General features: G+C 39.1%; 2 protein-coding genes across 5 annotated transcripts in view; both read right to left on the bottom strand.

Annotated features, from left to right (window-relative positions):
• CDK15 (cyclin dependent kinase 15) overlaps positions 1 to 21,050 on the bottom strand; it is a 132,506-nt gene extending 111,456 nt beyond the window's left edge. For 3 of the 4 annotated variants that reach the window (XM_030916582.1, XM_030916581.1, XM_030916583.1), the window contains exons 1-6: positions 20,842 to 21,050; positions 19,986 to 20,135; positions 19,677 to 19,771; positions 14,280 to 14,359; positions 3,636 to 3,730; positions 2,810 to 2,872 (exon numbers count right to left, since the gene is read on the bottom strand). In XM_030916582.1, coding sequence (XP_030772442.1) covers positions 2,810 to 2,872; positions 3,636 to 3,730; positions 14,280 to 14,359; positions 19,677 to 19,771; positions 19,986 to 20,135; positions 20,842 to 20,964 — 606 coding nt within the window. In that variant the 5' untranslated portion in view covers positions 20,965 to 21,050. The remainder of the gene's footprint in view (positions 1 to 2,809; positions 2,873 to 3,635; positions 3,731 to 14,279; positions 14,360 to 19,676; positions 19,772 to 19,985; positions 20,136 to 20,841) is intronic. The other variant, XM_010354956.1, reaches the window with a different exon arrangement.
• LOC104655528 (ubiquitin-conjugating enzyme E2 variant 1) lies at positions 1,700 to 2,708 on the bottom strand. Its single transcript, XM_030916731.1, has 2 exons — positions 2,681 to 2,708; positions 1,700 to 2,031 (listed from the first exon to the last, which is right to left on the bottom strand). The coding sequence occupies exons 1-2, from the start codon at positions 2,706 to 2,708 to the stop codon at positions 1,700 to 1,702; spliced, it is 360 nt and encodes a 119-aa protein (XP_030772591.1).
• Positions 21,051 to 27,486: the final 6,436 nt, after the last annotated feature.

Genomic DNA, 27,486 nt, shown 5'->3' with positions numbered 1-27,486 from the left:
TCTGAAACTTCTTTTTTTTTTTTTTTTTTTTTGAGACAGAGTCTCGCTGTCACCCAGGCTAGAGTGCAGTGGCGGGATCTCGGCTCACTGCAAGCTCCACATCCCGGGTTCACACCATTCTCCTGCCTCAGCCTCCTGAGTAGCTGGGACTACAGGCGCCTGCCACCATGCCCGGCTAATTTTTTTTTTTTTTTTTTTTTTTGTATTTTTTTTAGTAGAGAAGACGGTGTTACACTGCGTTAGCCAGGATGGTCTCGATCTCCCAACCTCGTGATCCACCCGCCTTGCTTCCCACAGTGCTGAGATTACAGGCATGAGCCACTGTGCCCGGCCTAAGATCTGAAACTTCTTAAAACTAGAAGATATCTTTGATGCCCTTGCACATCTATAGTACTAGATCGTATTTCTTTCTTGACATTCTACACAAGTGTACTGTAATAGTATTGGTGCCTATTTCTTATCTCTTCTTTTTGGCTGTAGTCCCTTGAGGGCAGGGATCATGACTTTTATGTCTAGTTTTCCTTCGAAGCATTTAGCATAGTGTCTGCTATGTGAGAGTCACTCAAGCCTGAAAATCTCATTCTCTCACAGTTATTCTTTCTCCAACAATTCTTCTATTTAATCAACACCTCCAGGTCCTTGAACCCTTCCACTCACTTCATAACTATCAGCAAGCTGCTTATCTTTACTTCCTTCCCTCAGATTAGACTCAGACTAGATACCACTGGCCAACACCTTAACTTCTGTCTTGATAATCTCTTCAACTCTCTTGCCTACCTGTCTCTTCCTTTCATATGTCTGGCAGAACTTCAACTCTGACTCAATCCAACTTGTCTACATTCTTTGCTCCTCTATTCAAATTGCCAAGCATTACCATAAAAAAAAAAAATCCCACGATTGTGCAGATAATGTAATGGTCTTCACCCTTACCAGGGTCCTTAACAAACCACAAAACATTCCTATTTGGTTTCTCTAGTTAGCTCCCTATCCCATTCTCCACACAGCTCACTGGTATTTTAAATTTTTTTGTTTTTTTCACTCTCCTCAACCCTTTGTCCTCAAACATCCCTTTCCAAAACCTTACTTCCAAGACTGGGTTAGGTTCCCTTATTATGTGTTCCCACAGTATTCCTAGTTACCACGGCCATAGGCGTTAGCACTTTGATTCTCACCACCTATTTATTTATTATAGCACAACTTACTTTTTTTTTTTTTTTTTTTTGAGATGGAGTCTTGCCCTGTCACCTAGGCTGGAGTGCAGTGGTGCGATCTTTGCTCACTGCACCTCTGCCTCCTGGGCTCAAGCGATTCTCCTGCCTCACCCTCTTGAGTAGCTGGGGTTACAGACATGTGCCACCACACCTGGCTAATTTTTTGCATCTTTAGTAGAGACAGGGTTTCACCATGTTGGCTAGGCTGGTCTCAAACTCGTGACCTCATGATCTGCCCACCCTGGCCTCCCAAAGTACTGGGATTACAGGCGTGAGCCACCGTGCCAGGCTAGTAACTTATGTATTTCAAATGTACAAAAATTAGTATCATTTATAGTATCTTAAGATAAATTTCCTTTGAATAGGAGCTTCCTTTCCAGTACTTTGAGGTCTATAAGATGTATTTAGAAAATTTACTACTATGGAAAATGAAGACTGCTTACACCAAATGTTGGGGAAAGGGAAGGGCCTGTGATTTTTCTTTTTGATCAATTGCTATAACACTGTCCTTCAGGTAACTGAGGGAGTTTCACATTTTCTTTAGACATCATTAGGCATTGAAGCTCTTGAAGGATAACTTTGATGATATATGAATTCTGACATTTTGCTAGCACTGATATGGCTCTTGGGTTCACCATTCTATTAGAACTATTAACTCTATTCATATTAATTTTTGTTACAAATCTTACGAAGGGGAGTGCTTCTGGGTATTTAGGTCCACATTCTATTTTAAGGCTATATATTCTGTTTTCATAAATTGCCCAAGCCCATGGTGACTGCCATCTTGCGTTGCTGTTGCTTGAAGGGTGGCCCTCACTACCTATTTAAGTTCATATATCTTACTGGACTTTAAGCTCATTGAAAATAAGAAACACAACTTATTCATTATTGAAACCCCAGAACTTATTACAGCACTAAGTACTCAATAAATATTTCTTAAATGAATGAATAAATGAATACATATATAAACATTAGTTAAATGAATAAATACATCATATACAAATTTCATATGGTTATTTTAAGAGCCAATCAATTAATTAATGCCAATAAAACCTTAGGGAATGAAAAGTATGAAATAAAAATGGTTTCTAAAATTTGTAACAGATGTAGAATTATAGCTAGTTAAAAGTTTATTATTATTTCTATTCTAATGACTGGAAAAATGGGAGTTAGGGCCACATATATAATAGGATCTGCTAGAACAAGTATTGCAGACTTCATCATAGACCACAATAATCTGATAGGAAGAAGGTATTTATTTTATGATGGCCTAGCTTCAGTTTTTTCTTTTTAGTATAATTCTCCTTCACTCGTTTATTCATCTAAAGACACATTTGCATGTGGCCATGACTGACAGCATTAGGTTGCTCAGAAAACATTGCTCCATATCTTAAGGGGCAACTCAGCAACTCTTTTTCTTTTTCCTTTCTTTCTTTCCTTTTTTTTTTTTTTAAAAAAAAAAAGAAAACTTTTCTCTGGAATATCAGTGATGTCCATTCTCTTATTTAGTATCATAGGACTTTGCTTTGTGAGGCAGTCTGTTTCAGAACTCTCCTGTGGGCAAGCCAGGAGAGGGTCCTGACCCTTAACGTACTCACTCTGACATTGTGAGGATGAAGCCCTCCTGGATGCTGAGACATATACTGGGCCAGGTCTGTGTGCTAAATAAAACAGCAGAGAAAGAGAAGAGAGTGAATTCAGTGGTGCTTGGATAGCTTCCTAAAGCAGAACATTGACTTGACTGTCAGAAGGTATTACGAAGTACAGAATTTTAAGAAAAAGGTGCAAAAGGAATATAACCAGGTTTTCTGAGAACCCACTGTTAAGGTCAAACACAGTGTGTCTTTCTAACTGGTGGCTCTCAGAACAAAGCCTGTTTCTCAGCACAGAGATGCTCATTTTAAATGACTGGCACTGAACACAACGACGCAGGAATTTTTCACTCTCCAAGTGTCCTTGGAGGCAAGTCAAGTACACATACCTTATAAGTTCTTTCTGCTTATTTAAATATTTTTTCTTCCAAAAATACAACATGAGTTATTCTTTAGCAAGCTTGTGTACAATTTTTAAATATCTTGTGATTTTTACCTTTATTGTCAATGAAAAAAAGTTGGATTCTGCTCAGATAGTGATTAAAACTAGATTAAAAATAAGTGCAAAAGCTTTATTTAGGAGGTAAACTCAAGATCCTCATTTATTATTGCTGATGAGGGGAAAAAGGACAGCAAAAGTCATGGGTAAGGAAGCAGGACCAAAGATGGATGTGGTAACAATAAGGTTCTACTAATCACAATAATGAATATTTCCATGATACTCTCCATGTTGTGTAATAAAAGTTTTATCATGCCATAAAATATTAACAGATTCATTATACAAGTACCAGGCTATTTTTCTCATGTGTTGTAAAATGCTCGAACAACTCACCATGTATTCAAAAACGAATGTCAGTGTCTCTTTGGTGTGGATTATGTCATGCAGAAGCACAACATTGGCATGTTTCAAACCCTTCAGGAGAGAAGCTAGAAAAATTAAACAAAATGTTAAATCTATCATTGATAATGAAAGTGCTGCTCTAAAGATATCAGGCAGTGTATATTTTTTAAACATTTCACATCAAACATTCTGGTTATTTTACTGCTGGAAAACAGTCTCTTGTTGCAAAAGAATATTTAAAATTACAAAGAACCTTCATTATTTCAAAAATGGTAAATCATTGCATTTACACGACTTACTGTTCCTACAGGCTACAGTAGTTGCAAAAAATATGTTTCCATTTACCTAATCAATTTCATCAAAGCACTCAGATCACTAAATGCTCCCCTCTGGGAATCTCATCAACCTAGCTTCAGAGCTACAGGAGGAGAGGCCTGGAGAGATAAAGTGCTTTGGACGAGTAGGAAATGGAGTGTTCTGCCTTTTAAAGCAGGATTTTGCGACACATGACCAGTCTCCAAAATTCTAACTCTCACAAGGGGTCAGTAAGGCTGGTGGATATGATTGGTGGGAGAAAGGGATAAGAGCATGGGGTAAAGAACTGTTGAAACATGATAGAGACTGGAGAGGATTTCTTCAAGGTAATGTTGCAGACCTCTGTGGAAAGGAGAAAATGTGAACTTGAAAAGAGGAGTCAGCCAAACTTGGGGAGCCCAGGGAGGTGAAAGTGGAGAAGGCGGAGGGCTTTCTCTTGCCTCTTCAATAATAGCTTACTAAAGGCAGCCTTGAAGGGAAGAAGTCATCACAAAAGGCCAAGTGGTTGGGAGGGGTCTGAAAGTCTGTCTTTGAGCTTCCAGAGATAGGAAGACCTCTGGCTTCAGGAAAGCAGAGACTAGAAAAGCTACAATAAAGAGACCATGAGGCCTGGGCATGGTGGCTCACGCCTGTGATCCCAGCACTCGGGGAGGCCGAGATGGGTGGATCACCTGAGGTCAGGAGTTTGAGACCAGCCTGGCCAACATGGTGAAACCCCGTCTCTACTAAAAATACAAAAACTAGCCAGGCATGGTGGGGCATGGTGGTACACACCTGTAATCCCAGCCACTCGGGAAGCTGAGGCAAAAGAATGCTTGAACCTGGGAGGCGGAGGTTGCATTAAGCCAAGATTATGCCATTGCACTCCGGCCTGGGGGACAGACCAAGACTCCATCTCAAAAAAAAAGATGATGAGGCTCACTTCAGGGCATCCCTGCATGAATAAATCATGTCAAAGCTTAAAGGAAAGAAAGAGTGAAGGATAAAAACTCAAAGCAGCATTCTGTAGCCCATGCCTGCATATCATGAATCTCCTGCACCAACTCCCTCCCAGTGTAGAATTCCATAAGATTAAAAACAAACAACTGAAACACTCCCTTAAATTTAGGAACAAAATTATTTTCTTCAGTCATCAACCTATTTTAGTGAATCTGTCATTTTGCCCTCCTGACAACCATTCTCCCTTCTAGTAGGGGCACTTCTATTTTCTCCTGGGGAAACAACCGTCTTCTTCCTCAGACCATGCTCATCTGGCAGGGCTGACCCTGCCTCTACCCAAGAGTGGGCATGTGACCCAGGGCTGACCAATCAGAGCATGGCACTCCCCTATGCCTAGTGATTGGTTCTGAGATGCGCACAAAACCCAAGTTTGGCAGAGCCCTGTTTTGCTGGTGCCATTAGAAAAGAAGTGCTTTCTTTTCTATTGTGAGAGCTAAACTTGTAGGATTTAGCTAGGAGTTGCTGGGGTCAGATTACCAACACCTGGTTGACAGCATGCCTGGGAAGAAAATGAAGCCACGGCAAACCAGTGTTGGGTAATGAGAGACACGGCTTCCTGGTGGTATTTCTTATGCCCTACCAGCCTGTAGTTATCAGATCTGTGAGCCAGTGAATTTCTCTCTTTACTTGTCAGTTTAAGCTGACTTACACTGAAGGAGCTCCATCACACCTGTTAACCCTATTTGCTGTAATGACTAACGCTCTAATTTTTACTTTTTGCCCCCAGAGTGCTTATAGGCTAAATTTATTATTTCACTTTTACAAATGTGTTGCTTTGTAAATGTAATGAACAGCTTCTCAGGCATCTGTTTAATCTCCCTAGTCTCAGACTAAAGGCCACATGGGAATTGAGGGAGTGACTTTCCCCCTTTTTGAGATGCTGCCACACCACCTAGTACCACACTCAGCCAAGAGTAAGCACTTAATTTGTCAAACATATTTATTGAGTGTCTTAAGGAGAGCTGTCTGTGGAGCCAGAAGCCCTAATATGAATCCTGGCCCTGTCACTTCCTATCTGAGTAAGCTCTGGAGAGTACCTCAACCCAAGTCTCAATTCATTCCTTAGGAAAAGAGACATCGTCTTTTCTGACTTACTTCATAGGGTTGATATGAGGATGGAATCAGATACCATTTGTGGAACCTTGGTAAATGTAAAGCATTTCAGAGGCAAATTAGAATTGGTATGCCTTCCCTCTTCTTGCCAGCTTCTTGCCCCTGCCTTTCACCTTGAACCCCATTAAACCTCTACTCTCAGTCTTAAAATCTTGTTTATGGTATATTTCTGCTAGAGTCTTAAACACTTTCCATATTTTCTGACCATCAGTTGAGAATGCTTATACTTTATGTGTATTTTTATTTATAAATTATTTCATACATTTCTCTTTCCCCCACCCCTATGTTACGAAGCATATAGCAAAATTAGATTTCAAAAGGATATGGTAAAGCTGAAATTGCTAAGAATATTGTTAAGATATTTTAATTTTATGTTTAATATAATTTTAGTCTCACCTAACTATATTACTAAAACTCCAGATGCTTCTTTATAAATCATGATGGCATGTTTTGTTCATTATGATGGCCTCATGCTCTCATTTGCTAAAATGGTCAAGGAACAATACCTACTTGGGATGAGGCTTCCTGCTAACAATACTGGGTATAAACTTCATGTCGTTTTCTTGATAATTCCAGTTTTTGTAGAAGTAGGAAACGTGTCTGTTTTGTATTTCTCTGTTGTTCACTTACATTGGAATTACTAGTTTTACCCACAACCCACAGTTTCTTTGCAGAAATCTTTTTAACCATTCATCTAACTTTTTATCACATACAGATCTATTGGCATTACCTTCCAGATTGTCCAGAACCCCTCCCTTCTTGCCATATCTTCTGCCAGCACCCTGGACCAAGCCACTATCATATGTTGGTTGAATTATTGCAAATGCCTCCCAACTGCCTGCTTCCCCACTTCCTTCCTACGGCCACTTATTCACAGGACAGCCAGACACTGCTATCCTTCGCAAATGAGTTAGGGCATGTGCCTCCTGGTTCCAAACCCTCCAGCGGCCTCTCAACTCATGCAGAGTAAATTCAAAGGACTTGTGATTTCCTGCCCACTGTGTTGGCTGTGTGCATCGTGACCTGTCATCTCCTCACACTCCCATCTTTGCTCACTTGGCTTTAGCCTCATTGGCCTCCTAGCTGTTCCTTAGACACACTTGCAAACACATTTCCACCCCGGGGTCTTACACTTCTCATTGTCTTTTCCTGTAACCCTCTCTTCTCACCTCTCTGCCTTCATCCTTCCTCACTTTCTTCAGAGCCTCCACTCAAATGATACACACAGGTACAGACTTCCTTGACCATTCTACATGAAAAAGCAGCCATCTACTCCATCCCACCTCAGCAGCCCTCCACACCATCCCACCTCTACCCCATCCTACCCCCTCTCTCTGGACCCTGCTTTATTCCTTTCCATAGTGCCTGTCACCACCATCTGACATATTATATATAAATATTTGCTTATTGTCTGTCTCCACAATTGAGAATATAAACTCCATTGAGAGCAGGCACTTTTGTTTTTTTGTTTTCTGCTATATACTCAGTGCCTAAAACAATGTCTGGCACTCAATAAATATCTTTAAATTAGTGGTCACTAATTACCTAGTATCCTTTCTATACCTCTAGTTGGTTGGTAAAGGGTGTTTCTGTTGAAGATGCTTTTATTCCCCCTTTCTTTTAGTTGTCTCCCTCATTAGATTATAAATATTGTATGCTTTATGGCCATGCCTATTACTGCTTTTCTAGTGCCCTAGAACTACTGAAATCGTTATATGAAAACTGAATTTTGCTGAATAATGAATAGGGAATTCAGATGAAAGAGCAGATGATGTTTAAAGCATTTATCTCACAGTATTGTTTATCATTTTTGTCCATCCACCAGAGGGATCTGAAATGCCTACAGCCTCAGATGTGTGGGTCTTAAACCCAGGAAGAAAAGGTCTTTCTTTCTTCTAATTTTAAGGACATTTTATAAACTGCACAGCAGGATGTGATATCTGTCCTGCAGACTAAACAGTTGAGGGACACAAAAATCAACTGAGAAGGGCAAGGTTCCTAAAATTAGCATTCTGAGTCTCATAAAATAGTGTTTTTTATTATTCATGTATCCTATGTATACTTATTTTTGTTTTTCTTCAAAGAAATGACACAAAAGTAAATAGGGATATCTTTAAGTCTCCAGAAGAAAGCTGATTCTCCAAGTCCTAGGATGTGGCTCTATGTAATGAAGGCCTGGTAGTCAAAGTCGTCTTTAGGCTGTAAACTCATTGAGGGCATGGATTGAACTTGCCCTTGTCTTTGCATCTCCAGCACTAGCACAGGCCTGGCATGTGGTGCTCAATAAGTGCTCATGAATTAATGAAAGCCAGGCCAATTGTAATGAGTTTATGAGGAATCATACAATGAGTCAAGGATGGAGTCCTCCCCAACCCTCACTGGACATTGAATTAAAAAGTGTTTCTAGTCCCTGTTGTTACATTTCCTCTGACCTGAGAATCACAAATCAAGTCAGTGAGTCAAGTTATGCATTCCAAGAAAAGAAATAATTGAAATAATTTTAGATAAATGTTAGAGAAATAGTAAGACAAGTGTCAGATAAGTAGTTGTCTTGGTATCTTTGGAATTGTAATGCTGATCACATACCATTATCCTGGCATTGTTTTGTTTTATAAAGATGTAACTATGTAACTATGTAACAGTGGATTTGCTATATTTGTGATGTGATTTGATTGTGTCCAATGGCAGACTTTCTGTCAACCAGGCATACCCTAGACTATGTGTGGTCATTGGCAGTTCAGAGGTTCTAATCAGCCTCCTCCCCTGCCTCATTGTATGACCTTAGAAAGCACCTTAGCCTATTTTTGGCTCAGTTTTCTCATATATGGATTGGGAATCATTACTTTGTAATGTTTTTCTACTAGAGAATGATCTTAAAAGATTCTTAGCTGAGCTGTTTCTAATTTAAACACTGCAATTACCAGCACTGTAGAATCAATGATAGAATCAGAATTGATGAATATACAACATGATATGTTATTTTATTTAAAATATTTCTTCTGGACACGCAAGTGGCCAACAAACATATGAAAAAATTGCTCAACATTACGAATCATCAGAGAAATGCAAATCAAAACCTCAATGAGATACCATCTCACACCAGTCAAAAAGGCTATTATTTAAAAGTAAAAAATTAATGGATGTTGGTAAACTTGAGAAGAAAAGGGAATACTTACACACTGTGGGTGGGAATGTTAATTAGTTCAGCTACTATGGAAAACAGTTTAGAAATTTCTCTCGGCCGGGCGCGGTGGCTCAAGCCTGTAATCCCAGCACTTTGGGAGGCTGAGACGGGTGGATCACGAGGTCAGGAGATTGAGACCACCCTGGCCTACACGGTGAAACCCCGTCTCTACTAAAAAAATACAAAAAAAAAAACTAGCCGGGCGAGGTGGCGGGCGCCTGTAGTCCCAGCTACTCGGGAGGCTGAGGCAGGAGAATGGCGTAAACCCGGGAGGCAGAGCTTGCAGTGAGCCGAGATTGCGCCACTGCACTCCAGCCTGGGCGACAGAGTGAGACTCCGTCTCCAAAAAAAAAAAAAAAAAAAAAAAAAAAAAAAATTTCTCAAAGTGAGGCAGGGCAGGCGAGCCCCAAAACTGGGGCTTCGCCTGGGAGGGTTCTTAGCTTCACCCAGGAAAGAATTCAAGGGTGAGCCTGTGGTGTTAGACAGCAGCTTTTATTGAAGCAGCAGTGTTCAGCAGCAGCAGGTGTACTGCTCCTTGCAGAGCAAGGCTACTGTATAGGCAGTGTGCCCAGAGTAGCAGCTCAGAGGTAGCTCTACAGTTACATTTATACCCACTTTTAATTAAATGCAAATTAAGGGGCAGTTTATGCAGAAAGTTTTAGGAAAAGAGTGGTAATTCCAGGTTGTCAGGTTGTTGCCGTGGGAAAGGGTGGTAACTTTCAGGTGTTGCAATGGCAGTGGTAAACTGACATGGCACACTGGTGGGTGTGTCTTCTGGAAAGCTGTCTCCACCCAGGCCCTGTTTTGGCTAGTCCTAAATTTGGTTCAGTGTTCAAGCCCCACCTCTGGAGTCGAGTCCCACCTCCTGCCTCAAAAAAACCAAAAACAGAATTACCATTTGACCCAGCAATTCCATTCCTGGGTATATACCCAAAGGAAAATAAATTGTTCTGTCAAAAAGACACCTAGACTTGTATGTTCATCACAGCACTATTCACAATAGCAAAGACATGGACTCAACCTAGGTGCCCAGCAATGGTGGATTGGATAAAGAAAATCGGTACACTGGCATTATAAAATACTATGCAGGCACAAAAAAAAAAAAAAAAAAGAACAAAATCGTGTCCTTAGCACCAACATGGATGCAGATGGAGGCCATTATCCTAAGTGAATTAACACAGGAACAGAAAACCAAATACCACATGTTCTCACTTACAAGTGGAAGCTAATAAGTTGGGGTACTGGGTACACACAGACATAAGATGGGAATAATAGACACTACACCAGGGACTCCAAAAGGGGAGAGGAAGGGAGGGGGACACAGGTTGAAAAATTACCTATCAGGTACTATATTCAGTATTTGGGTGACAGGATACCTCAGCATCATGCAATATACTCATGTAATAAACCTGGACATGTACCCCTTGAATCTAAAATTAAAGATTAAAAAAATACTTCTTCTGCATTTTCCTTAATGTTTATACAAAATGTATCATGAAAAACAGATTTCTATTCTTATATTTACTGTTGCTAAACAAATACTTTAGTTAAGCATTTCCAAATCCATCATAATAAAGTATAAAGGATTTTAAATAGAATAGATACGGATTCTAACAACTCTGATTGCCATCTCTGTGACCTCAGACAAGTTACCCAACCTCTCTGAGGCTGGAATTTCTTCATCTCTAAAACAAAAATAGCACATTTGACTTCCCAGGGTTAGTATAAAGGTTTTTAAAAAATATATTATGTAGGGGGAAGGGGAGATTATGTCATGCGCCTGGTCCTCAAAAAAGATTAGTTATAAGACTCCTTCCTAAGAAAAATGCTATTAGCAGGCTGAAAGTCCTCAGTTTAAACCAAAAGTTGACCACTTGAACAAAAATATTTAAAACAATGCATATTATTAAGATATTGCTATAAAGTTCATAAAACTAAGAAATGTTATACTATGTAAAAACATAACACATTAACCTACTCAAATGAAAGTATTTTCTCCTAGTTATAAAAACAAACACTTAAAACACAATTCTAGAGTCAATTATGAGAGATTTCTAAGGTACTCTGAAGGCCTCTGCTTTTCTTAATTAGCAAAGGAATGAGAGTGGTAGGGAACACATCTATTTTGTGTATTGCTGCGTATCTAGCAGTTCAGCAGAGTGCCTGGTCATAGTAGGTGCTAAATGAATATTTCTAGAGCTGGTGTATAGAAAGCATACAAATTTTTGAATCAGAGAGATTTGGTTTGAATCACTGCCATATGGTGGAATAATATTAATAATATCTACCTCTAAGGGTTATTAAGAGGATTGAAATAAGTATGAAAAGCACCTGGCACATGTATAAGATATATTTCTCTTGGGAGGCTGAGACAGGTGGATCACCTGAGGTCGGGAGTTCAAGACCAGCCTGGCCAACATGGTGAAACCCCGTTTCTACTAAAAATACAAAATTAGCCAGGTGTGGTGGTGCATGCCTGTAATCCCAGCTACTTGGGAGGCTGAGGCAGGAGAATTGCTTGAATCCCGAAGGCAGAGGTTGCAGTAAGCCAAGATCGTGCTGCTGCACTCCAGCCTGGGCAACAAGAGCAAAACTTCATCTCAAAAAAAAAAAAAAAAAGATATATTTCCCTTAGTCCTTAGTGCTGTTCATACTTTTGCTAGTTTCATAATATCACATGTTAAGGTCAAATGAAAATAGTACTCCAAATGACCAGACTAGTAAATTGCCACATGTATTCTACCTGTATAGAAAGAGACCATATATGTAGTAAAATCATACTTAGTAAATCTTTGGCTGCTATAGCATCAGGGCAGCCAAATTGTTCAGGAAAAGCAATTCCTGCTTCAAGGCTTTTTAAAGAAGGCTGCATTACTTGTTCAGTTTTCCTGCACGTGCCTTTCGGTTACCTTTTTAGCTAGTGACCCTGGATTTTTAGCTAATGAACTCCAGCTGTTCTTATTTTGCCTTCCAGCCCTTCTCATTTAACCTCCTGTCTCCCTGGTCTCACATCCTTAAAGTTCTTACAGGAAAAATGGGACAGTGCCAAAGTTTCCAAATAAAGCCTCATATCTTCTTGAGGGGAGAGGGCTCTTTTAACAAGGGCTCCAAGCTTTTATAGTGGTGTAAAAAGAAACATTCATTGTTGGAAACTGGATTCCTAACAACCTCCAATGTGTCAGAAATCTTTCTGTGGTTTTTAATATTACACAAGCAAAGCATTCGGTAAGGTTAGTCCATAAAACAAACCAAGAAAGTCCACAGTTGACTACTAAATGTAATTGTAAACACCTGTGATGGAGAGGCAATTCCTCCGTAAATATGCAATGAAAGAAACATTTAGCATGCAGAACAAAACGGATCCAGCTTTTCTGAACCATGCTGAGAACCATCTGTTAGCAAACCTGGCAAAAGGTTTCACTGTTACAGTTAAATGTCAACCTGAAAAACTTGGCTGTGGGCAATATCTAAGCAAATCCAATCTTAAGCAATTGACAAACTCAAGCTCACAAAGGAGACCTTCCTCTTATGCAGGTGACCTGGGAATTTCTATTACGTTCACAAATACTCTTTAACGTACCCATACATCTCTTTCCAAATCTGATCATCCTTTCATGGAGACCATTAATAAGTACATTAGTTAATGCAGTTTCCATTATATTAAACATTTAAAACCATGCCTTCTCCCAGAATGCACCTGATCCTACCAGGATGAATCTCTGGCTAAACCAATAGCCCATTTGGCCCTCCAATTAAATTCAAAATGATGTATTTCCCAGGGGCTCTGAAAGACTTTTGAAAAGGGTATCAAATTCAGTTATAAACTCATTTTCCAAATTGCTTTTTCCATGTCTGTTTGCATAACCCATCCTTACAAGCTCAGTTCAAAATCTACTGACTCCATCAGTCACACTGAGACTAACTTGTTCTCTAAAATCTTAGTTTATGTCTTTTATACATTTGTGACTTGAATCATGTGCTCTGTTAAGACTACAAATGACAGAACAAAGATATGGGTTTCTCTTCTCATCCTTTACAGCATCCAGCAACATAATCTGCATATAGCACGTGCTTAGTAAAGAACAGAAAATAAGTAGTTAAAAGTGGGAGAAAATAAGGTCAGGGAAGTGCCATTTCTCTGGGATTTTGCTGAAATGCATAGCAATCCTATCATCATCTTATTTCAAATGGCTCATGAAATAAAGGTTGATAAATTATATTTTTAATGATTCATTTCACTATGTTGGTTTCTTGATGTTTATATTATAAAGTATTAGTTATCCTGATGGCAAATAAGACATTACCCAGGAAAGGAAGAATCGAATAATAATGGTCAACATTCGTTGAACTCTGAAAAATGGACTCTGTGATAAGTGCTTTATATATGTATTCTTGTTGAATCCTCATAACAACTCCATGAAATAGGTACTATTATTATCCTCTTTCTGCAATAAACTGAGTCATAAATAGTTAAAGTAATCTACCCAACATCATACCACTAGTGATTGGTGGACCTATGCTGCAAACCCAAGTCCATTTGACACCAGGTTCTTCACCCATTTGCTATACTGCCCAGGGCACAGACAAAATACAGGCAGAACACTAAAAATGCATGCCTTCTGGAAAATCTCCAAGTGCTAGCTAACAACATGTTATGTTCAGGCAAATTTCCCAGTAAGAATTTGTGTGATTATATATTTTCTCTTTTATAGGAATTTTCTGAGGTTATATAGGTATAGCCTTAGCACCTAGCATGAGGCCAAACACATGGAAAGTATTAGTAATTGCTCAGTGAATTCATAGTTTCAGTCAAGTGATATAATAGTTTTAAATCTCAATTTCCTCAAAATTAAGTAATAAAATAGCAGTGTAAATGCTCTTGAATAACTTGTATGAAAAATAAAAATGTAATTATAGTATTCCAGAAGAATCAAAACTAGATGCTGAATGGATCAATGCAATAAATTTTTTACCAAATCAAGGAGTCAAAACAGATCTATTGGGTCCATTTCTGCTGTTCTTACCTTCTCGGATAGCTGTAAATGGGACTCCTTCTTCTGCATTCATGCTGATGACTTTTAAAGCCACTAGTTGTCCATTTATTCTAGAAAAGAGGGATTGAGGGGCACACACTTACTGAGGTGGTTCAAAGCAGCAATTTATACCAAAGATGAAACAAAAGCAGTTTCACTTCAAAACATATTGTAGCATATGAATCTATAATTTTCTCAAAATACAAAGTTTAACATATATCAATACATAAATAACATATATATTTCAAAGCATTTTCCCTCTTTACTAAAGTGATACATATATGTCCATTATAGAAAATTTGGAGCTTATTATTTTTCATCTGACTTATTGTAGTGTTTTGTTTTTTATTTGTTTGTTTTTGAGACAGAGTCTTGCTCTGTTGCCCAGGCTGAAGTGCAGTGGCACGATCTCGGCTCACTGCAACCTCCACCTCCCGGGTTCAAGCAATTCTCCTGCCTCAGCCTCCCAAGTAGCTGGGATTACAGGGGACCCCCACCATGCCTGGCTAATTTTTGTATTTTTAGCAGAGATGGGGTTTCGCCATGTTGGCCAGGCTGGTCTCAAACTCCTGACCTCAGGTGATCTGCCCACCTCAGGTTCCCAAAGAGCTGGGATTACAGGCACGAGCCACCATGCCCAGCCTTGTAGTGGTCTTCCGACAGTTTCCATGAGGAGACACTTGCACTCCTACTATTTATTCTCAGCAGAGTAGTTGGAGGCATGCTTTTAAAATGACCATCAGGACAAGTCACTTTTCTGTTCAAAAACCACCATATCTCCATGCATTACTCAGAATAAAAGCCAAATTCTTGCAGTGGGCTTCTAGGTGCTACCTGATCTTCCCAGGTCACACCACTATCTCTCTCTCTCTTCATTTCCTCCTACTCTCCCCTCATTTGTCATTTTATTCATTTATCAGCTAAGTGCCTAGAATAGAGAAGATTTTAATGCAGGTATAAATCCATTGTTTTTAATACAGCGGGATTAAAATCATGTTGTTAGTAACCTTTTTTCCTCCATGTAAGTTTTCTCTTATAGTTCATTCTTATATGATCCAATATTTAATAATGATTTAACATTTAATCATATAAATATACTATACTGTATGTAGCCAATTTCAAAAGCCTTTTCGTTGTTTCTAGCTTTGGGCTATTACAAAAATACTGTGATGATCATACTTGTTGACAAATCTTTTCACAAAACCCCAGTTATTTCCTTAAAGTAGCGGCAGAATTGCTGATTCAAAGGGTATGCAATGCACGTGTTTTTATTGATTTGCACTCGTGTTCCCAAACTGTCCCATGGAGTAATGGTACACTAACTGGTCATGAGAATGGCCATTCTCCCGCTCCCTCACCAACATGGGGCAGGTTTTGTTTTGGGGGCTTTTGGACTTCACTTTTTAGAACAGTCTTAGATTTATAGAAAAATCGAGAATGCAGTACAGAAAGTTCCCACATATCTCCCATCTAGTTTCCTCTATTGTTAACATCTTACATTAATATGATACGCTTGTTATAATTAATGAACAAATATTGGCACATTATTACTAACTAAACTCCATAGTTTATTAGGATTTCTTTAGTTTTTACCTAATGTCTTTTTTGTTTTTGGTCCAGGATCTCATTCAGGATTATATTTAGCTGTCCTGTCTCCTTAGGCTCCTCTTGACTGTGACAGTTTCCCAGACTTTCTTTGTTTTTGATGACCTTGAGAGTTTTGAGGAGTACTACTCAAGTATTGGGTAGGATACTCATCTCTTGGAACTTTTCTGATATTTCTCTTATGATTAGACTGGGTTATGGGTTTGGGGGAGGTAAAGTACCATTTTTATCACATCATATTAAGAGTGCATACCATCAGCTGGGTGTGGTGGCTCACGCCTGTAATCCTAGCACTTTGGGGGGCTGAGGCGGGTGGATTGCCTGAGCTCAGGAGTTTGAGACCAGCCTGGGCAACATGGTGAAACCCCGTCTCTGCTAAAATACAAAAAACTAGCCGGGTGTGGTAGCATGCGCCTGTGATCCCAGCTACTCAGGAGGGTAAGAGAGGAGAATCGCTTGAACCTGGGAGGTGGAGGTTGCAGTGAGCTGAGATCACGCCACTGCATTCCAGTCTAGGCAACAGGGCAAGACTCCATCTGAAAAAAAAAAAAAAAGAGTGCATACCATCATCATGATTTATGACTTTTGATGTTGACCTTAATCACCTGTCTGAGATAGTGTTGGTCAGGTTTCTCTACTATAAAGTTACTCTTTCTCTCCCTTTTTCATACTGTACTTTCAGAGAAGTGCCACTATGAATGACCCACACTTAAGGAGTGGAGAGTTATGCTGTACCTCTTTGAAGGTATATTATCTACATAAATTATTTGTATTTATTTGGCATGAAAGATTTGTTTCTTCTCTCCCATTTGTTAATGTATTGAATAATTTATTTTGGACTAATAATTTATTTAGTATGAACTCATAGATATTTATTTTATACTTTGGGTTATAATTTAATACCACTTTTTTTGGTTGCTCAAATTTTTGCAGCTTTGTCCTTTGGAAGCTCTTTCAGTTGGCTCCTGTGTCCCTCTGAGATAGCCCTATCATGTGGGTTTGCTTTTTGCTTTCATCTTCATTTTTTTGGCCTATTTGAAAGGTAAAAAGGTTTATCACATTTTAATTTATATTTCTTTAACCATATGTGAAACTGACTTTTCATACTTTATGGATCTTTTCTGTTTTTCTTGTGATTTGCTGATTTGCCCACCTTTTTATTGAACTATTTTGCATATACTTTCCCCCAGTTTCTTTTGTTTGCCTTATCATGTCTTTTAAATTTTGTTCAAAAGTTTTATGATGTATTTTCCTCAGAACATGGTTCCGTGAAATTCTTCCCTAAACCTTGCAAAAAGTTTTTTGGCAAGTATGTTTATAAGAGAAAATGCTTTATACCTTTTTTTTTTTTTTTTTGAGATAGAGTGTCACTCTCGCCCAGGCTCGCGTGCAGTGGTGCCGATCTCAGCTCACTGCAACCTCCGCCTGCAAAGTTCAAGTGATTCTCCTGCCTCAGCCTCCTGAGTAGCTGGGACTACAGTTTTATAAATAAGGTAACAGTTGAACCGGGAATCTGACGAAGGGGAGGAGTCAGCTGTGTGCATGAACAGTGGAAGGCAGCTCCAGGCGGAGGGAGCAGCAAGTTAAAAGTCCTTGACTGAGGCAGGAGCAGTCCTGGCATTGGAGCAGGAGAGGGGAAAGAGAGATGAGGACAGAGAGGAGCTGAGTGTGTGCTGAGGAATGGAGGGTAGGGATTGCATAGGGTCTTGTAAATGACCATTCCAGGGACTGTTTTGTATTAGATATTTACAGGATATTTGTATTAGAAAATCTAATAGTGCAAAGATGTCAATAATTCTCTAATTTAGAGTTTTGATATATTCTAAAAATAGTCTAAAGCAACAATAATTAAAATCAAGGCTGAGTGCGGTGACTTATGCCTGTAATCTCAGCACTTTGGGAGGCTGAGGCAGGCGGATCACGAGGTCAGGAGATCGAGACCATCCTGGCTAACATGGTAAAACCCCACCTCTACTAAAAAACAACAAAAAATTAGCCAGGCGTGGTGGCGGGCACCTGCAGTCCCAGCTACTCGGGAGGCTGAGGCAGGAGAATGGCGTGAACCCATGAGGCAGAGCTTGCAGTGGAGCTTGCAGTGAGCCAAGACGGCACCACTGCACTCCAGCCTGGGTGACAAAGCGAGACTCCATCTCAAAAAAAAAAAAAAAAAGCACAAATATAAGAAAAGATAGATTAAGGAAACATGATTTTTTGAAAGATTAGAACAGAAACAATTTCAAGTAGTCATGAGATCTAATATGTAATCATGACAGCATTTCAAACCATCAGAGAAAAGAAAATCTAATAAATGGAGCTGGGATGATTGTGAATATACAATATAAATTCCCAATAGATGAAAGAATTAAATAAAAAAGAAAACATACAGTAACTAGAAGAAAAGATAAGTGAATTCTGTGTAAACTTTGGGCTAGAAAGGTCTGTTTGTGTGCAACAATCAAAGTCAGAACTCAGAAGGGAAGATCAGAAGTGTTCATGGTACCCATGTATCCAAGTATGTTCCAGGGTGCCCCAGGTCTGAGCCATCTTGAAACAGTTACCATGGCCAAACTGATATGAGGAACCTTAGAATAAAATCAAATGTGGTCCTTTATTGCAGATGTTCTCAGCATTAAAAAAAGTTAATATACACCATGACTAAAACAGATTAAGAAAGTATAAAGGCCCAGGGGCAGGAGAATCGCTTGAACCCAGGAGGTGGAGGTTGCAGTGATCTGAGATCACGCCACTGCACTCACTGAGTGACAGAGTGAGATTCCACTTCAAAATAAATAAATAGATAAATAATAAAATAAAATTGTATGTCCCCTACAATCTTATTTTAACAAGTAAAAATAATAATAACAGCATAAATACTAAGATAAATAATGAATAGTCTCGTAGTAGTTATATAAAATTTCTCTTTTTTTTTGTTTTTGGCCAGTTAAGTGAAGTAGTGGGAGTGGAGAAGGAACAAAGAAATCTGTAGCTGGTTGTGATCAAGTAGTTGTAAACACCACTGCACTTGGATCAGCTATATTTTTAAAATTAATATTTAACCACTATTGAGCCATTATTTTTATCTATTGGAGTAACACAAAGAAAAAAACGACCTTCCAACTTTCCCACCTTGACTAAAATATATATAAAATATTTATATATATTTAAAATACATAAATATTTTATATATATTTAACAAAGTTTGTTGTTTACCAAAATTAGTACTTAGCTTTTGGATAAGCAGTATTTTTATTCTCCAGACATTTTGTATATTTTGCAAGTATAAAAAATCTAGGATTTATCATCTTTTGCATGTACCATAATTTGCAGAAACCAACTCCAATTTCTTCTATAAAGGCCAGGTGGAGGAATGAAGCAGCAAACTCCAGGTTGCCATTACAAACCTCTGTCATTGTGATTTAGGGAGGGATATAAAAAACCTGTTAGAGACTCTTTACCAACTGTGCCTCCCACCGGCCTGAAGAGTGGTAATTGTTCTTTGGGTCAGTAGTAGAGAATGTCTATTTTCTTTGAATTCTCTGAATTGAATGCAAGAAGGGAAAGGCTGATAAACATTTAAGTGGGCTGATTTTAATTAGGGCAGGGCAGGTTTGTTTTTCTTTCAAGGCTGTTTAAGTCATCATGTCTCTCTCCCTGTCGGCCATGGTGTCTTGCCCAGGTCCTGAGTGCTATGAACCTCTGTGATGTCTCACCTGGCTTTATAATCTGAAATTAAGGGGGCAGGACCCTCATCTCTAAAGTGTGTCCCAGCTATGTGTCACTCACCTGCTAATCCCCTTGTAAACTGTAGCATAAGAGCCTTCACCCAGCTTCTCCAAGTTCAAGTAAGATGAGGCTGCCCCAAAAGGGAGGCTCTTCCTCTGCTTTAGGGGAATGGGGAAAAGGAGTGGGTGAAAGGGAAGAGAGAAAGAGCACTTTTTTTTAGTGTTGACTTTTTTTCCCCAGGGATATTAGACAGCATTTCCAGAGCAGACTTGGGAAGGCTCGCTCAGTAATTGCCCTGGACATAAGGGCCGGCCTCCCTAGACAAGCACACATTAAATTCTTCTTGATCAACATCAGCTGCTCACTCACCCACTGAAAACCCTGCCTCAGATCTTCTTCCTGAAAAGAATCACTGTTACTCCGTGGCCTTTTACTCTTGAACTTCTGGGCACGGACATCCTGACGTCCCCTGGGGTGAAATGAAGTCATGGAACATGATGCTTCTTTTAGGTCTGTTAGCTAGAGAAAAAAGAAAGAGCGGAAATAAAATTTATGCAAAGTAAAGATTCAGTGCCTGGTAAAACAATTTTTTCTTTATTTGCCTCATTTTCACTCTTCAAATGTTTTCTAAGCTTCCTGTACCCCCAAAAGGCACTTTTCTTGAAAGGTCCCTGAAAAAGACCATAATGGTATCAACTCCTGAAATACTACATTCTTTCTTCACCTAAAAATATGTCTTTAACATTTAGGTTAACCTAAATCTCTTTGATGGATGTTTTCCAACTTTTTTCTGTTTAACTCTGGCTTTTTTTTTTTTTTTCCTGTCCACTTAATTTATTGCTGTGGGGGAATAATCTACTACTGCATTGCTAATAATCATGAACTAATTACTAAAGTTTCGAATCCATAGCATATCAACTAATACTGCAGCTTGCCTTTTAAATCTCAGCTCTGTAATTTAGGACCTTAGAGATTTCGAGAGAACTACTTCAAGCCAAGTGAGTTTCGTGCAACCCAAAGCCAAGGATTATTTTTCCCTTTTGGTTTACAAGATATTCTCCAAATTTGATAACTACAGCCATAAATTTTCTGTGACTTTAATAGAATTTTCATTTTATTGGTTTAGACCTACCGCAGAAGAATCAGACCCTGCTACAAAAAGGGAGTGTCTGAACTCCTTGGTTTATCAATAGAGATAGATGCTCTCCTCCTGGGATACAAATACCTTGAACGCAGCCTCCATGGTCTCAGGCTGACTCCTCCGACAGCTGTGTGCCTCGCCTCCCTCTGAACAACGATAGCAGCTGCATCCAGGCTGTACAGTCTTTGCACACAGCTCTTGACCCATAATCTTCTAGGTTCAAGGAGAAAACCCGCACTTGAACCTTTCCCCCACTGCCTCTCCTATCCTTGTTCTCTCCCTTTTTGCCAGAGGTCAGCAGTGTGGAGCTTTCATATGACTCACATGATGACTCTGCCTGGAGCAGCCTCACAACTTCAGCAGTTTTTCCTTATCAGTGCAAGAAACTCCACATCAGACAGGGATTGCTTGCATTCAGATGTGCACAACTGAAAACGAGGCAGCTGCTATTGAATAGAATAAAATTTGGCACAGTTAAGGTTCTTGTTCTGGCCACAAGTTAGTGCTATTGGTATACATAGTTTTTAGGGATTGACATTGCTTATCGATGTAATGATATTTATATGATATCATTGATACTGATATTGATATTAGGTTTTCCTGGTGCTAAAGTGGACACGTTGAAGAGTATTTTTCTCCCTGTCTTTTATCTGAAAGCATTTTGGTTTTCAGACTTTAAAACAAATTTGCTACCTAGCTAACTTTTAGTAGTCATAGAAACCACAGAATCATAAGACAGGAAAAAAGTTGAAGATATCTACTCTATCTCTTTGCCTTCAAACAATAGTGTATCCAAATAGTCTTAGAAGGGTTGCCATTCATTCATTTATTCAAAAACTATGTGGTGAGTGCCTGTGTTGTTCTTAACTATACAAATGATGATATTAGCCAATGGTGATGGAGAGAGAGGAGTTTGAATGAAATACTTTCTTCTTTTCTTGCTTCCTTCCACATATATGTAATTAATGTTTACTATATGTAAAGTACTATAATAATAGCACGACATGTCAAGGAACCTGGCTCAAATTGGTTTGCAGTCTGTAGTCTTCAAATGCAACATTTTTCTCTGTTAGATTCCTAAGATTATTGCCACTATAATGTACTAATCATAGAGTGAGACAGAATGGAGGATATATAAACATTCAGTCATTATTGAGGGAAAAAATAAGAGTCATGTCTATCATCACAACAATATTTACGAATATTTGATATTTGAATCTCATGATGGTTTTTTAAAATGTTCAGGTAATTTAATTATGAGCATGTATTTTTTCATTTCAAAATTGCCACAAGAGACTTAAGTCAATTCCAAGATTCAATCTAGAGATATTTTGTGAAAAAAAAAAAAAAAGAAGAAAAGGAAGAATACTTGGCTCAAAGACCATTAAACTTGTTTTATCTTTTTTTTTTTTGAGATGGAGTCTCGCTCTGTCACCCAGGCTGGAGTGCAGTGGTGCGATCTCAGCTCACTGCAACCTCCACCTCCTGGGTTCACGCCATTCTCCTGCCTCAGCCTCCTGAGTAGCTGGGACTACAGGCGCCCGGCACCGCGCCTGGCTAATTTTTTGTATTTTTAGTAGAGATGAGGTTTCACCTTGTTAGCCAGGATGGTCTCCATCTCCTGACCTCGTGATCCACCCACCTTGGCCTCCCAAAGTGCTGGGATTACAGGCCTGAGCCACCGCGCCCAGCCAAAGACATAAACTTTTGACTGACAAGTTTATGAGAGAGAAGCTAGTTTCTCAGAATATTTAATTCCATTTGAATTTATAATAATGTAATTATAATACATTTTATCAGAAATGCTAATTTATTCCTAAAAGATTGTTAATTTCATCACATAAAAGTTACGTCCCAGGTCAAGTCTATGACGACTGTTCTTGCATTTTCGTTTTTGGAAACAGAGTCTCCCTCTGTCTCCCCGGCTGGAGTCCAGCTGGGCGATCATCGTTCACTGTAGCCTCAGCCTCCTGGGCTCAGTGATCCTCCCACCTCAGCCTTCCGAGTAGCTAGGACCGCAGACCTGTGCCAAGACAACCAGCTAATTATTTTTTGTAGACACAGGGTCTCACTATGTTGCCCAGGCTTGTCTTCAACTCCTGGCTTTCAAGAATTCCTCCTACCTCAGTCTCCTAAATAGCTGGAACTGGGGGTGCACACCACCAAGCCTCGATAATTTTTTTATTATTTGTACAAACAGAGGTTTCACTATGTTGCCAGGCTGGTCTCCAACTCCTGGCCTCAAGTGATCCTCCTGCCTCCCCAAGTGCTGGGAATACACACGTGAGCCACAGCACTGGCCTATAGCCTGGTTAACTAAAGGTGTAAATTGCTATGTTTAGATACTAGAATGAGCTACTTTTTTTTTTTCTTCCAGAGACAGGGTCTTGCTTTCTTGCTCAGGCTGGAGTGCAGGAGCTATTCACAGGTAGGCACTGCATACCTGCCAGAACTCCTGAGCTCAAGCAATCCTCCCACCTCTGCCTCCCAAATAGCTGAAACTACAGGTGTGTGCAACCATACTGGCTTTACGGTCTTGTTTAAAGTCAAGGAAAAATATCCGATGACTTTTTAAGATATTTTCTTGCTGTGTCAGAAATAGCTTTTGTTCTGAAAGATTTCTGAAGGACAGAAGACTTAGATGATTTCATGTAGCATTGTGCATTAGGCTGTTTGTGAACCACTCCAGATTGGCTTGGCTGCACCTCCTTTAGCAGCCTGGTTGCCATCATAGCAACAGAGGCCATTTCTGGGGTCTTGAAGCACACTCATTGTTGCTGCTACCTCCTCCCGTCATAGGACAAGGAACCCCAACACGTGAAGCTGACTGACCAGGAGAGACCCTTGTGCTTGCCCACCAGCCTAAACAGACCAAGAGCCAGAGAGGCTTGGGCTTCTCTAGCAACGGCTTGCAAGGGCCAGGTGATACAATCCAGAACTGCAGGAAGTTCCATGGAGTGCAGTTCCACCATTGGGAAACCAGAGATGTTGTGGAGTTGAGATCAGCTCAGAAACATGCTCCATTTTGGGAGTGTCGCTTGAGCCTAGGAGTTTGAGGTTGCAGTGAGCTATGAATGCATCATGCACTTCATCCTGGGCAAAAGAGTGAGACCCTGTCTCAGAGAGAGAGAGAGAGAGAGAGAGAGAGAGAGAGAGAGAGAGATGAAAGGTGAAAGAAAGAAAAAAGAAAGAAAGGGAAAAAAACTTCCATTTATAAGGTTGATGCAAAAGTAATTACAGTTTTGCCATTACTTTCAATGGCAAAAACCGCAATTACTCTTGCACCAACCTAATAATCCTAATATTTGCTCTCTCTTTCTCCTCACTTCTACTTCCCTAGGATTGCGCAAACTGCCCCTACAACCCCACCCCTTTTACCTCAGGCTCTGTTTTCAGGGAGTTTGTGTTAAGACAAATGGTAGCCACTTTTTAAATTGGCAGTAAAAATTTTAGGTTAATAATCATTTCAGGCTAGCTTCTCCACCCACCACATTTTTGGAGTTATTTTTCCCTTCTCAAGTGGTGTGAATTCAAACTACTATGTTTAGTTAAGAGTTGCCATTTTTCCCAATCTTTGCACTCTATCTATTAAATTTAGCCAAATATAACATTTCTAGAATATGTTGATTATCACAGCATTCAACAGATAATATGAGAAATAATGTAAAATCTGTTATAAACATTGAAAATAATTCATGTATGTCCACACAATGGAGTAATATGCAGCTGTTAAAAGGAAGGAGATTTATATATAATGACATGGAGTGATGACCAAAATATATTGTTAAGTTAAAAAAGCAAAATGCAGAACAATATTTGGTGGCAAAGAAACGAAGGGAAATAAAGTATAGTCAGGGCCAGGCATGGTGGCTCACAACTGTAATCTCAACATTCTGGGAGGCCAAGGTGGGAGGATTGCTTGAGGCCAGGAGTTGGAGACCAGCCTGGGCAACATAGTGAGAACCCATCCCCAAAAATAAAAATAGCAAATAAAAAAAGTGTAGTAGTAATCTTACCAATAGTAGCAATATTATTACTATTATTTTAAATCTATTATAGAGGAAAAAAGATTTCTCACCCATCTTTAGGTTCATGGATGACATCCATATACCAATAGACAGATTAACGAGAGAAAAGCACCCAAATTTATTTAATGCAAGTTTACACAACACAGAAGCCTTCAGAAATGAAGACCCAAACAAACAGGGAAATCTGTATTTTTATGCTAAGCTTGATGAAGAAAAGTAGATAATTGTGAAGAAACGTGATTGGAGGAAGGGTCTGATCTAATGGTAAAAAACTGGGGAGAACTTAGCAAGACCTGTTTATTATTCTTGGCATCTCCGTGTCTTCAGGGATAATGATATTCCTTTTTACAGGGTATAGGAAACTTATCTCTGGAGTTGAGGTCTTATGACCTACTTTAGAGGGAAATCAGTTAGATTTTATGTCCTACTTTAAGGGAGAAAGGATGAGAGGAAGATGGGAAGATGAGAATGACTTTCCTGCTTCTGCTGTTTTCTCGAATACCAAGGTGCCATACTTGGGGGCAGCATATTCTGAACCCCATCATTATTATAGGCATATCTTAGGTTAAAACTGGTGAGTAATTATGCTAATGCCATTGGAAACCAAACTTTTCAGCGTGAGAGAAAATAGACGTAAATATCAAATCAAAGAAATCAAGTAAAAATTATGTGATCTTAAATTTGACTTGGAAATAAAAACTTAGGGCTTTTATTTGTTTAAAAAAAGCTCTGTCAACCAAAAAGACCTAGAAGCAATGACAACTCAATAGCAATGAGCAGCCCTACTGCTCCAATTTTGGTCTCTTAACACCATTTTCCACTAAAAAGAAAGAGCTAAACATCCGTGGAGAAATGGTGGATTCCAGATTCCAGATCTGGAGTATGAACTCAACAAATGAGCCTGGGATATCTTTCTTGCCAGAAAGCAAGGAAGTTATCAAGAAAGATGTCCTAGGCTCATCTTAAGCCAACTGGAGTCCTGTCAAAAGGATATGAAAGCCAACCTGAAAGGGACTCACGTTGGTTGAAGACTGGGCAATTTGAGTAGCAAAAATAAGAATGACTGCAATGACACATGGAATGTATAAAATCTGTAACTTTACAGTAATTCTAAACAAAAGTGCCCACTTGAAGGTTTCCAGTTTACAAACTTATTACTCTGAATATTAATAAAGGAGAAACATCAAGTATTTCTTGTATTTTGTATTTTCTATATAAATTATATTTTCAAGATTATCAAAGACTTAATGAGGGGAAATTTCTTCCTTATGGGAGAATTCCAGCTAATAAATGCAGAAGAAGGAATAGAAATACAAATATCACTATCATGGAATCTCTAATGCAATGATCTAAGAAAGCAATCATTAATGGATGCTAAAATCATTAGGTGGAGGATTGATGAGGAACTTTGCAATGAAGGGGTCAGGCTGACACCATCTGAGCCCACAGATCAATCTTAGCTTCACTAAATTTGGGACATCCAGATATTATATATCTCCTGTTATGATGGAACAGGACATACAGCACCACTTGTGATGTAACTAAAGAAAATAATTAAACCTGAATCTAATAAAGTTTCTAGCTCTAAAACCAAATTACAAGAAACACGGAGGACACAGAAATTAAATAATACCACAGGAATCAAATAGGCAAATCAGGAAGGACAAAAATCTCAAAGAGATTTCTCTAACAAATCTATGGCATTAAATAAGAAGAAAATGAAGAGAATTTGAAAGACTTAAGGGCCAGGCCCAGCGGCTCACGCCTGTAATCCCAATACTTTGAGAGGTCGAAGTGGGACAATTGCTTGATCTAGAAGTGGGACAATTGCTTGACAATTGCTTGTTCAAGAACAGCCTGGGTAACATAGTGAGACCCCATCTCCACAAAAACTGAAAAAATTAGCCAGGTGTAGTGGCACGCACCTGTGGTCCTAGCAACTGGGAAGGCTGAGGTGGGAGGATTGCTTGAGTTCAGGAGGTCAAGGCTGCAGTGAGCCGTGGTTGTGCCACAGCACTTCAGACTGGGTGACAGAGCAAGATGCTGTCTCTCAAAAAAAAAAAAAAAAAAAAAAAAAAGACAAACGATAACAAACAAATGCAATATATAGATATTGTTTGGATCCTGATTTGTACAAATTAACTGTAAAATGACATTCCTGAAAGAAGTATTGAAATTCAAATATGGTATCAGATGGTTTTAAGAATTTATTTTTAATTTTGCATGATGATTATGTTTTTAAAAGAATCCTGCCATTAGAGATGCATACTTAAGTATTTATAGGTAGAATGGCATAATTTTCAGGCTTCCTTTAAAATACTGCAGACATATATTTTGGGGATAGAAAATACAAAAGTGGTAAAAATATTGATCATCGTTTAAACTGAGTGATAACTATAGGGAGATTCATTTCTGTGTATTTGACTTCTGAATAAAAATGTAGAAAAATAACAGTGTTTTAAAAAACACATTTTATACTAAATCTATACATTTTGATAATGTATTTCTTTTTTTATATTCATGGCTACTTTCATCAAGGGTGGTGGAGGCTTTCAATGAAAGTACAGCAATCATTATCATCATCATAGCAACAGCTGCCATGTCAGTGCTTGCTCTGTGCCAGGCTCCATGCAGGCAGAGATTAATCCTTACAATGCCATGGCAGTGAGGTAGGTACCATTGTTAACCACATTTAATCACG

The sequence above is a fragment of the Rhinopithecus roxellana genome, chromosome 14, assembly GCF_007565055.1.
Source record: "Rhinopithecus roxellana isolate Shanxi Qingling chromosome 14, ASM756505v1, whole genome shotgun sequence".
Lineage (NCBI taxonomy): Eukaryota > Metazoa > Chordata > Mammalia > Primates > Cercopithecidae > Rhinopithecus > Rhinopithecus roxellana.
This window is presented reverse-complemented; position numbering and strand designations above follow the sequence as displayed.

Excerpts from the sequence above, each read along its gene's own strand:
- LOC104655528 (XM_030916731.1), bottom strand. The coding sequence starts at position 2,708 with ATGGACATCACTGATATTCCAGAGAAAA. Across the intron at positions 2,032-2,680 it reads CACTGATATTCCAGAGAAAA|GTAGTGAGGGCCACCCTTCA; the intron begins GTTTTCTTTTTT and ends GAACTTAAATAG.